Here is a 13,202-nt window from a genome sequence, read left to right as displayed (position 1 = left end):
AAATCTGAACGAGATTTGGGATTTGCCATATATATGACTGTGAAAAAAATACAAACAAAATCATTATTTGGTTTACATAAAATCTTTTATTTCATTCAGGTGAAAACGAAACAAAACAGCAAAAAAAAGATTAACCGGATACGCAATCGCAATTTGTTTATATCGTATCTATGGTGGTGGCCATGATTAATTTACGCATACCAGAAAAAAGTAGTTCCACCTATCACGTGAGTGGGAGGAGCCAGAAAGTCGATAACCTGCTAATGTACGGATACAGCAAAACCGTATACCTTTATTCGTTTAACAAATAACCTCATGGCAGGATAATTGTGAATTAATGTCTATATATGGCACAAATATATTTCATTTACAGAATAATGACAGTTTTGAAGTCAAGACTAGTCGCACGGTGTGCCTGCATGTGATGTTCTGTCGAGATGTTTATCAGTGACATCACAGTCAATGTGACACAACTTTGTCACTGGAAGTTGCCAAGTTATTTCAGGAATCAGAACAGCAGACTAAGATAGAAAATATTTGGCAGTAAAAACAACTGAACAACAACAAAAAGGGCAATAAACAAGAATATTATAAATTTCCCTGCCATTTTACCTTCCAATCTCCAACCCTGCCATTTTACCTTCCAATCTCCCTGCCATTTTACCTTCCAATCTCCAACCCTGCCATTTTACCTTTCAGTCTCCACCTTTACTTTAACATAAATCTCCCTGCCATTTTACCTTCCAATCCCCTCCTTTACTTTTGAACTCCTGAAACTGTGTGGCTTTCCTGTCTGATTTCTTCACTTCAAACTTTTTATTTAAATCCAGATTGTAATCTCTCTTACTACTGAATGGAGATGAGGCCTGGATTTTCTTTCTATTTGATTTCTTCAGTTTAAATGCAGGTGGAGCTACAAGACAGAAATTTCTCAAATTAAAACTTGTGTGAAAATGCTAGGGTTTATATCTGGTTTTCAAGAATTTAAAATGACCAGGACCAGTTTTAATTTGAAGTCAGAAGTAGAATTAGATTTATCAAAGTCCTTTAAATTATTTGTATGGAAGGACCAAGAAATGAGTAATTTAAATCTCATGAGTTTTGTTTGGAAATAACAGGTCCTAGATCTTAAATCATCATCAATTTGAAAACAAGAGAACAGATTTGTATAAATATTGATAATTTCATTGACAAATGTTTGATTACAAATATATTGTATTGGATACTTGAATTGTTATGGTTATTTTTTATTTTTTTTGTTTTTGTTTTTTCGTTTTTGTTTTTTCGTTTTTTGTTTACACAAATGTAAAACCTTTAGAAAACACAATCAGACATTTTGTTTACTGATAAGACATAAACTTAAAGATGAAATGAAGCAAAACAAATTAATCATAAAAAAAGTCCAATCATGCTATAATGAAAAACATAAAGAAAACAATATATATAATATAAAATATGGATGTATTTAGGTTCATAATAAGTGACAAATACAAAATATCAAGTCATGTATTGTAGTTCATTAAAATAATCCACAAGCCTGTGGCAAGCTTATGATTTTCTATATGTGTCTACATTTCATATCATTTGTTTTTTGTTTGTTTTTTTTAACTTTGCCTGTGACTGCAACTTGCTGCTGTTATTGTTGATTAATACAGAACAAGATGGTTTGTAAAATTAAAACTATCCTGTAAACAAACTTGGACACTGACACACATTAACACACTATAACATACAACACAGATTAGAGTTAATATAGTCATCATCATCTTGTTAAGACACATATATATATGGATAAAGCAATACATTTACATATCCATGTAAGTTGTCAAATTCTAAAAAGGGGAGATAATCAAGGGGAGGAGTGTGGAGATTATCATTTGATTCTTTTCTGAAAGTTGAAAATCTTCATCAGCATTTCATTACGTTGATACTAATACAAATGTACCAAATTTGATATGTTCCCCATGTTTTAAAAGATGAAAATCAGTGAGTGTAATAAAACATTTTAACAGACAACTTACACAGAAACATGAACATTGAAAACATAATATAACAGCTTAGTTGATGCAAGGAATGGGAGTTTCTTTTAATTTGAAGAAATACATAAAGATGGTTACTATGGCAGCAGGGATTTTTGGTGGAGTGAAATTCTAGCCATTTATTTCATGCTTAACAAATAAACTAGCATGGTAGAACAATATAATACAGGAAGAAGTAAAAGAGTGCTCCCTGATATGCCAAATAAAATTTAAGACATTTTTTCTAAATACCACCCCCCCCCCCTTATACTTCACCTGAAGTTATACAACAAATTGTACTTAACTTTAGGTTAGTACATAGTGCAAATCATATTTGAGTGCTTTTAAAAATTTATGATCAAGAGAGGTCTAAATAATTTGGTCTCAAATGAATGATTAAACTTGAAAGTCACGCCCCAAAACTTTTATATGCAATTTATAAAGAAAATCACTTTAAATGTTATGGGGACCTAAAATTTCTGCTAAAACTTAAGGAATTTCACTTCTTATATGTTTGGGGTTTTCAATAAATAAAACCAACTAAGACAAAACCTATAGAAAATCAAGAAAAATCCTTTTTCCCCAAACAACATTTCAAATGCTTATATCTCTATAACAAGTATGCTGACCATCTATTTTTTCCCCTTATATTGTTCTAACATGAATGATCTTAAAATATTTTATAACTCTATGAAATCCTTGTTATTCTTAATCAGCCAACAGTAAAAATCCTTAAGAGAAACCAACCATAATGTCCTAATTAATTCCTTTCTAGAGGTAGGGGTTAATTTCCAAGTAAAGGTGGTCTCCAGATTTCTGGAGACTTAGTAACCTTTTTATACATTGAACAAAAGTATTTTGCTTAAACATAAAATTACCAATGCCTGACAACAAATTGTGTGAAGTCATGAGATATCATTGTGAACATGTTAAATGCCCTTCAGAAAAAAATTCTCAAACAATTTGGATATGTAAGGGCATTGGGATATTAAGGGTTAAAGGTTCCAACTGTGAGAGTTTGGATGAAGGAAGATGATCTTGGTGAAGGAAACACAGATAAACACATATATTACTTCTATATAGTTCTTCCTCACTATCACCATCTGTAAAAATAAGCCATGCAAAATAAAATAATGCAAATAAAAAGTAATAAAATAAAAAAAGCTACAATTTTTTATTGTAAACATGCAAATAAGCTACTAATTTACTGTAATATACAAACATGCTTAGCTTTTAATGATTTCTATAAGAAAGAGCTACTCCTTAGTACTAATACATCATTCATGCAAAACTCTAGTCATAAGTCATTCTGACTAACTTCATTTACTCATCAGAAATGGCCTGAGAACCAAAACATTCAATTTGATTGGCCTAAACATACTTTTTCTTTTTTTCAATCTATTTTTTTATTTGTGTCATAGGTCATTACTTTAATATTAAATTCATATTTCTCTAAATTTATTGAAGATAAACATGAATAACTGGAAATCTGCCGACCAAAAGAAAAAGGTAAGTCAATTCCTTAAATTGCTGTGAAACTTTGAAACAAAATTTTGATTCAAAAGAATATTCATTCTACTTTTCAATACTATAAAAGGAAAAGCTCTTTTAAAATAGAACTAAAATAAAGCTATTAACCCAGAACCCATAAAAGCATAAAACAAATATAAATACCATAATTATAATACCAAAATTTACTTTAGTTCATAATTTAATATTCTCAAGCAGAAATCAAGTAATAAATTGATAAAGAGAAGCATGATATGCCTGTCATTCCCCCCTTGTTCTCAATGTTAGAGGTCTAACAACTCTGAAATGTAAAATATAAAAAAGCTGTCTGCCTTGAAGACATGTAACGAAACAAGTATCAGCAACAAGAATGAAATATGCAGGACAACAGACATGTCTAGTAAAAATGCCTTCAGTCCTGTAAAAAAAAATATTAATCTCTAAACCAATTTTACATATGCTGTAGCAGAATCCCTAAAAATGTTTTATAATTATCATATGACATGAGAACAGACCAACGGACAGCAGTATACCATATGTATATCAAAGGACATAAAAAATAGAGCTGCTTGTGCAAAATAAACATAAATCTATACTTCATAAAACATGTCATAACATGCATAAATAGATAAAGATAATACCACTCTCATCTTTAAAGGTCAAAGAAGAACAAAGATTAGCAGACAGAAACAGACAGAGTAATTAGCTGAGAAAATTCCCATCCTCCCCTCAAAATACCACCATGATCTGTTTAATTGGTAAGAAATTAAGTGATAGCTATTGTACAAGGACCTGAAGGGAGAACTGTTATATACCAGTTGAGCCAACTCTTCTAAAACTGAAATTTTTGTGAAGAATAAAAAAAGACTTCCTGTCAACCCCTTTCATTACATTCTAATCACAGAAAGCTGGATTACCTCCCTTTACAAAAAATTGTCTTCATCCACAATGCTAAGTGTTTCTCCACTTGTACTGGATGTTGATATTGGACAGCAACAAAAATCACTTGCCATGAATGCCATACATGTGTAAAGCCACAAAAAAAAAAAACATTCGAGAACTATCCTTCAAATATCAGCCAAAACATTTGTGATGAAAATTTTATCACTCATTCCATAGTGAGAAATGGAAAACTCATACAACACAGAAAGTTACCCACTAGGGAAATACTGCCTACTTTTATTATTTTTATGTGCACTAGGTGAGTTTTTGTGAATCCATACATGATCGTCCATTTCTCTCTGTCTGCCAAACCTCTATCTGACTAGTTCAGTTTCACCATGTTAGCAAATGATAGGCTGGGAAAAAAACACCCCAACTCAGACCCTTCCAGCTCCCATGCTAGAACTTTTAATAATTCGATATGAGTTTGTTTTATAAAAAAGATGGAAGTGACACAAAACAATGCTTCGCATCTATAGACCTGACTGTGAACTGGAAGTTAGTTAATAATATTGTATCACATGACCAAAGTTTCAAAGTTGATTTGTTATCTAAGATCCTGGGTTAATCAATCACAATCCACCTACTTTCACTTTTATAACATTTCCCTGGGCCTTAAAATATCTGAATTTGATTTTAACTAAGAGGTCAAAGCTGTCAAGGTACATCAAGGTAATGTACATATAAAGTTAAGAGAAACAATTTTAAGTCAAATATAAAATATATGAGATTATAGAGATACAGAGAAAAGCCGGGCAATAGAGCCCTAAATTTTAGTAAGAAAGTATATGGAAATATGTTGTTAATATAAGTATTATTTAGAAATATTGATGTAAATATTGTGAGGTGACCTATAACCTTTGTAAAGCCTCCTTTTGGATGAGCTGGGACTGCCTGATGGACTTCCTGGAGAATAAGCTTTTCCTAAATGTTAAAAGTTAATAAATATCACTCTCCATTATCTTTAATAACTTAATAGTGTTGAGGAACAATACTTGTCTCTCTTGTGTTGACTACAGAGTTAGCTCACATTAACAAAAACTGTCCTCATTACAACATGTATCTTGTATAAAGTTAAGGTGCAATTATTTTGCCAAACAACCTAAACTACCTGAAAGACTTGTTAAAATAACCATTCTAATTTAAATATCAAAGAAAATAAATTAATTATATGTGGGGCAGTTAGAATATACAAAGACAATAAGTAAACAAAATACTATTTTTCATTGCTATAATTAATGAACAAATAATTCTTTAAATGAACCATAAATCCTACAAACAGAATTTACCAAATATGGTTGAGTAAACATTAGGAAACTAAACTAAACAGACAAAATTTTTTTCAGCCAATTATGATATCCTGTTTATCTCCCTTTGAGAATGTTTCTAACCTTACATAATCCTGTGAAAATTCATTAGTCTGTTTGAAAACAATTTCTTTTCATTTTCAGAGCTAGGAAACCTGATAACTGTCTAGATTTGAAAACTTTACAAAAATGATTATTATTCTTCTAAATTTTAATTTCGAAATAACATAAAAAAATGTCAATAGACCCTCTTGTGTTTACAGGATGATCTATGAGCATGCTCAATAAATACTGCCACAAGGAGAATTCTTTTGCTCTACTTCAAGCTCTACCTTGTAGAAAATATTTCACACATGCATATCGACTGTCCTGCCTTTAGCATGAAAGGCCTATACACTTACATTAACCAAGGAAAACTTCCTTGTAAAAGAGACAATCTTGGATGAACTTGGAAAAAACTGCATATCAAAAGTTTTTCATTTTCTTAGCCAATAAAAGTCCAGAGTTACCAAGAAATCAGCAAAATCTTCATCTCTCCAAATCAGATTTTATCAATTAAACTTTTATGTATAGATAGTTAGCTAAAAACTATACCTTGATAAAGTCTGTCATATTTCCTAGAGTATGGGCTAGAACTCTTTGTGGTTACACTGCCTACAAAATATACATAGTTTTTTTTTATTGATTGGCAGATATCTTATTCACTGAGGACCGAAACATGTGAATATATTGTCTCATAAAGTTTTAATAAAACTTGATAATAAAGACTTTTATTTTGAACCAGACTCAAATACAGTTAGTGTTGTTGCATCATACGTTATTTATCTCTAATATCCAGTGCACCCAACATATGATAAAATAATCTGATGCCCATTTTATAAGCCAATATTTACCATCACGCTTTCCTTGTCCAGTTAATAGTTGTCTCCCTTGTCCATGTCTTGAGTCTGTGGAACTTGACCTTTTCCTTGACCTTGAAACATGTGCACCAATACCTAAAATAGCTGAATCTGTACATACTCAATATTTTTTCTTCTTATAATTGAGATTAAAAGATTGATAAAATATTAAGTACCTCTCCATCTAAGAATCAGGCAAAATGTGTATAAGGTGTGGCACATGAAGAAAAAAAAACAGAGATTTTATTGCATTAACCACATGTTTAACCATCAAAGTGTTTGTATAATTTGCCATTTTAAGATATCAATTGGTCGAATTTAGTTGAAATGCACTATGGAAAAATGGCCGGAAAAATTTCCTTCATTTTTTTCTTATATAAGCAGTCAAAAAATATTTACGTCACAGATGTCTCAGGATAAATATAAATAGCTTTTCAATTGTTTTCTAGATGTATTGATAATATTTATGGCAAAAAAGAAGAAATTGAGAAATATGATGTGCCACCCATTGTCTGATTCTTACGCAGAATAGTACTTAAAAGATTTGAGATTGAGAAAATCTAAGTGTTTCATAAATGGAAAACAGAGGGAAAAATTAAAGATGATAAAATTTTCAAGCAGGAGGTTAACATCAGAAACTGGGTGGGTGTGAGTAAACTATTTTTTCTGAAAACAAATTTGCATTTTAAAGCTGAATGTGTGGTAATGACATAAAAGTGTGTACAATATAGTGTAATAGGTAATTCCATCTTAAGGATAGATTTGATAATGTCAGTTGAAGCTGGGGTCAAGTGCACACTTTTGCAATGTTAATGCCATGATAAGTGAGCCCATTCCAGAGATTGAGGTTTACTAAAGTATACATCATTTCATCTCCTTCATTTTTGTAAATTGCAAACCACAACAGTGACATGTAAGTTTTTAGATAAATGTATCATTCATTCCTTAAGTTCTACTACCCAGGAATTCATGAACCAATTACAATATATAACAGAACCCAACTCCATGATGAGGCAGGGGTAACCTGGAAAAGAACAATATTACTGTCAGATTACTTGTTATCTATACCTTCTTGATTATCTTCACTGCTGGTAAAATCCTGATACTGCTCATTTCCTTCACCTGCATCAGTATCCATTCCTTCACTTTGCTCGACATCCTGGTCCTCATCCTGATCACCATTATCTGTTAACCCAACTGAAGTCCTCCCCATTCTCTCTGCCATTTCATTTTCATCATAACTGAATTGGTCTTCATCATTTTCATGTGGTCGTAAATCAAGTGTATGGGAAATTCTAGAACCACCTTTTTGAAACTGTTCATGTTCATATCCTTGGTAACAGTCTCCTTGGAAACCATCACCAGATTGCTCTGATCCCTGCCCTGATGTTCCAGACATTCTTGCAGATCTATGGTAATTCCTTGAAAGTTTGTCATCCAGACTTTTGCCGTCTGCTACTATTCCTTCATCATCATACTTGTCATCACTCTCTCGACTGCCAAGTGTACCAGTTTTCATCATGCCTAGAAATGAAAAGAAAATATGTCTAGAGTAAAGTCTGAAACTGATGTAACATCATAATCAATGCAAAAATGAGGCATAACATTTAAGTCAGTTTTTTTTTCTAAATCGTCTTTAGACTTTGAAGTCCCATGGGTGGCCTGGAGCTGACATTTTCCATCCCAGATAGATTGTTGTCTCTTTGACATATTTACAATATCCATTCTCATCATATTAGTACTTTTATTTGTGTCATGAGTGTTTGAATTTCAGTATCAACATGACCATGTACTTTAATGCTAGTATACTCTCATTTGTCATACAGTGAAAATGGCAAAAACAGGAAGTTGATATCAGACAGGAACCAATTTGCTTAAAACTTTTGCTCCACTTATTTAAAGCGGCATACCAATTATAAAATCAATCCATCCAGACCCAAGGAATAACAGATAATCAGAAAAAGGCCATTTCAAATATACCAAACAAATCACGAGTGGGAAGTATAAATAAGATCAGCAAAAAAGTTTCTGGTGCCCCATGCCTGATTCTTACTATGACTTGTTTTTGCCTTCTTACCAGATTTATTGATGTTTATATCAGGTAAGCCTACTTTCTCCTCAATCAAATTCTTTATCAAACAAGTATCATCATGCTCTATATTCTCAGCATCTTCACTCAAGGTTCCCAGTTCTCCTTTCTCATGAGCTATATTAAAATGTAGACTTTAATTTAATATGACAGGTATTACCAAATCATTTCAGTATTCCTACAGGTCACTCCAACCTTTTTTCAGTCATATTGTCATATTTCTAAATATTTATTTGAATATTTCGAGCAGCAGATATCTAAATTTTGATCACAAAAGAAGACGGGTATTTTGAAGATAAAACAACAATTTATTGATATATCAATAATCATTCATTCAATATGACACGCTTTGCAATGATGACTTCTATCTACTTTCTGGAATTATTAGGCTTTATTTTAGTACATATTTGGTATAGCAAGAACATATTGAAACAATTTTTTTAAAAACTTAATTCTGACAGATTTATTTCATTATTTTCATTTAACTAAATTATTTTCTTTTGTTTTATTTGTACTTTTTTTTGTATGAATATTTTTCAGCTTGAACCCATTGAATTATCTCCCCTTACCTTCCATGACTGATTTCAAAGCCAGTTCAGGGAATTGTAGTTTCCAGTTGAGAGGATGTCTACCAGGGTATTGGTGTTCTGGATAGTTCTTCTTAAAGTATGTAAATCCTCCACCAGTTTTCATCAGTCGATCATGGTGGTAACTAAATTAAAGAGAAGTACTGTACATGTAGTATTTTTGCTAAGTACTTAGGTATACTACCCACAACTTTTTATACAGAAAAAATTATATCAATTTTTTAAAACCACAAAAAATTGTCTATGTAGAACATATTCATTTGAAACAATTCATAAAAATTTGCAAATTATGGTCTACAACATTGTTTAAAAGTTTTTAAAGATTTACTGGAGTTATTCTTCAAATATTATATAAAAACTAAAGTTGTGATGGCAAAACAGCCTAACAGACAGACAGACAGACAGACATGATGATCACTATACACTCTGTCTCAATATGTGCAGGTGTGAAAAGTGTTTGTAGCTTTAATTTGGTAACCATAGTAACTTCAGCAAAAACACTTTTTAAAACAGAATTTTGTAAAATTAACACATATTTTATTTGCAAAAAAAACATAATTTAAATCAAAATAATTTAACTCCCAATAAATAATGTTTTACATAATAAATGTTGGTATAATATAGCAATTTTAACTTAAATGACACAATCACTATAAAATGCATGTTATGTTCAAACATTAATTTCTGAATTTACAATATATCATTTTTCTTCTTTCTATTAAAAACTTTGCACAAAAAAAATATTTTTGGGAGTAAATATTCCATATTTCATTCTTGCTGAATACTTGTGTGCAATTTACCTTGTTCATTTGTTTTTTTTTGTGTTTTTGTTTTGTTTGTTTTTTGTTTTTTTCGTTTTGTCTGTTTTTGTTTTCAATTTGTTTTCATTTTTGTTTTTTTTTTTTTTGTTTCGTTTATCTTGTAAGCTAGAAATTTATTTTTTTCTTAATGGTAGTCCTTTCTAAAAAATTTTTCAGAATACTAACTGTGGAATCATACTGTGTTCACAACCATAACATAATCCTGCTCGTCTACAGCCAGAACAAAATCCGGGAAAGTTATAAATAGCATCTCTCTTGTCCGTCTGCTTCATGAATCTTTTGTGTAACAGCATAGTCTGAACAATCTGGAAGTAGTTCTTTGGTCCGGACAGGATTTCCTGTCGTAGAAAGGACAATGAGGGTATGTTGGGTAGGTTTTGAAGACTGAAAAATAAAACAATCACTCAGCAATAAAGTTTGTTAGCATCACTTGATAGTTCACAAGTTAAAACATTTAAAACTTGGCATTTGTGTAAAAATTGCATAAATTGTGTACATGTCATGTGCCATGGATGGAATATCATTTATCTCTGATTCTAGCATGATTCTGCCAATTTTGTAGTTATGGCCTCCATACCTGTAAACCTTTGCAACAGTTCAAATGGGAGATTCTCCAAATTAACACTGTCTCATGTTAGAACTAGATTTTGATGTAAGAAAAATTCAGGAAATATAGCGATTTTAACCAAAACCGCCCATATATCAATTCCTGCAAACGACAGATTATGTAAAGTTTGCAACTCTGGGGAGGTTGAAGATGAATTACATTTTTTGCTAAAATGTGAAAAATACTCCAAAGTTAGAAGTCAATTTATGTCCAAATTATCAAATATCCTCAAAACAGATATTGATTCAATTAATTACTACACACTGAAACAATGTATATTCAGTGATTCATATACTATACTAAAGATTATCACTAATTTTTTAGATATTATTTTTTCTATCAGAAAAAAATTTATTTCATAACAAATATCTCTTCTCATAACATTTGATTAATACTCTATTTACATGTATACCGCTACTATATATGTTACTGTTGCCAATAAAGAATATTAGTATATTAGTATTGGTATCATCTTACAAACTTATGTTGAGATTCTAAATTTTTCATTGGTTTTGTGGGAGTATCCCCTCCCCTAATGTTGGAGGGTTAACATGTAAGGACTTTTTTGCACAACAAAAAGGTATCATACATATACAAAGTCATGTATGTATCACACGGTGTTCATGTGGTTAGAACTTCTGTCCAATTATTTCATTTTCACCAGTATCTATCTTAGCATATACATGCAATATTTACCTCTGAGCCACAAATGCCACATCATCGACATCCACTTCCTATAAACAGAAAAAAACAATGTACACAGATTACCCTCTTGACAGTCTGATTGGTTTTGCTATGTTTACACACTTATTGTTGATGGTATTCACCAATTAAATATAACTGCTCTAGCAATATCATAACTGTTAAAAACAATAAAAAAGTAATTTGAGAAAATCTTGGAGCAAAAAAGGTTAGTCAACAATGGGAAAATAGGGTCAATAAGGTTACCCTATACACACATTTTTTTACACCTTACAGAAGTGAAATCCCCAAGATAGTGAAGATTCTATTGCACATTTGTTTACAATTGTTATGTGAGAGCTATGTACTCCTACATTATGTAAAGATCATGGCGGTTCATCATGGCACTAAGTCAGAATATAGCTCACCAGACAACCTCTAGCATTGCCGGCGTAGAAAGAGAGGATGATTTGACTCACAAAAGCATACCTTCACTACTGAAACATAGACCTCTCAGTGATAGACCAGTAACACACCAATTTGTGTAAAGATTTTTTTCAATTACATGTAACTGACTATTTCATATCACTGTGTCTAGAAGTAAGGAAAAACAAGATGTAAAACCATTTCACACAGTTATGATATCTAACCTTCTTATTCTGTTATATCCTACATGAGTCCGAGGAGGAGCTAATAAAACTATACTTGTATTCGGATATATACTAAAACATTTAGGTATTTTTTATCATTTTGCTTGTAGTATACTAAATTTTTTTAATAATTTGAATGATATTAAAGACCAGTTTTTTTATAAATCTCAACATTATATTTATAATGTCACAACAGAATAACATGTGACAGGTATTCTTCGTTTGCATTCTGAGGGTAACCAAAATAAAAAATCTTTAAAGTCCCTACTTGTCAAATATTCTCTGTCACTGATTTTGGCTTACTTTCAACATTCTAAATGGCACGAATGTGATATGCTCTAAAATAGGGTGACTTCTGCTAAAATCTTGGTTCCCTTGATATGATTGCGTACTCTTTTGTAACCGTGATGACCCAAATACTTTTAATTACCCGGAACCAGATTAAACAATTGGCAATGGCTATATATAAATATCAGTATGGCAAGCCAAAGTGGACAAAAATCAATACTTTGTAATATTAGAAAATGAATTTTTAATATTACAAAATCATTTTTTTAATATTAGAAAAGATTTTTTAATATTAGAAAAGATTTTTTAATATTAGAAATTCATTTTGTAATATTAAAAATTCATTTTCTAATATTACAAATTCCTGATTTAGTAATATTATAAAATATCACACATTTTGTAATATTACAAATTGAATTGTAATATTCGAAAATGAATTTGTAATATTAGAAAATCACTTTGCAATATTGCAAAATCAGTCACATTTTTTAATATTACAAAAGGATTTTCTAATATTAAAAAATCGTAATTGAATATGACAAATCCATTGTCTAATATTAAAAAATAGTTTTTTTAATATTAGAAATTCAATTGAATTTTTAATATTAAAAAATGATTTTTAATGTGTTTTGTGAAAACAGAAATCTAATTTGTAATTTAAAAAAAAAATCATTTTTTAATATTTGAAAAATGCTCATTTTTTGTCCACTTAGGCTTGTCATATATCATGGTCCTGATAATATATATGACCTGTATATAGCCAACTGTAACCAGCCCATGTCTTTGAATTGGAAACTGTGTTAC

The 13,202-nt window shown here is 30.8% G+C and overlaps 1 protein-coding gene across 12 annotated transcripts in view; it reads right to left on the bottom strand.

Annotated features, from left to right (window-relative positions):
- Nucleotides 1-13,202, bottom strand: part of LOC148598963 (uncharacterized) — a 91,665-nt gene that overhangs the window by 49,232 nt on the left and 29,231 nt on the right. For 7 of the 12 annotated variants that reach the window (XM_088559965.1, XM_088559971.1, XM_088559972.1 and 4 more), the window contains exons 3-12: nt 11,476-11,513; nt 10,338-10,556; nt 9,334-9,476; nt 8,753-8,881; nt 7,744-8,199; nt 6,670-6,786; nt 6,371-6,430; nt 5,328-5,393; nt 3,092-3,121; nt 741-913 (exon numbers count right to left, since the gene is read on the bottom strand). In XM_088559965.1, coding sequence (XP_088416091.1) covers nt 741-913; nt 3,092-3,121; nt 5,328-5,393; nt 6,371-6,430; nt 6,670-6,786; nt 7,744-8,199; nt 8,753-8,881; nt 9,334-9,476; nt 10,338-10,556; nt 11,476-11,513 — 1,431 coding nt within the window. The remainder of the gene's footprint in view (nt 1-740; nt 914-3,091; nt 3,122-5,327; nt 5,394-6,370; nt 6,431-6,669; nt 6,787-7,743; nt 8,200-8,752; nt 8,882-9,333; nt 9,477-10,337; nt 10,557-11,475; nt 11,514-13,202) is intronic. The other 5 variants (XM_088559966.1, XM_088559967.1, XM_088559969.1 and 2 more) reach the window with 5 other exon arrangements.

The sequence above is a fragment of the Perna viridis genome, chromosome 14 (genome assembly GCF_037379345.1).
Source record: "Perna viridis isolate PV_CMFRI_1.1 ecotype Kerala chromosome 14, ASM3737934v1, whole genome shotgun sequence".
Taxonomy (NCBI): Eukaryota; Metazoa; Mollusca; class Bivalvia; order Mytilida; family Mytilidae; genus Perna; species Perna viridis.
Note: the sequence above shows the minus strand (reverse complement) of the source record. Positions and strands in the feature narration are given on the sequence as shown.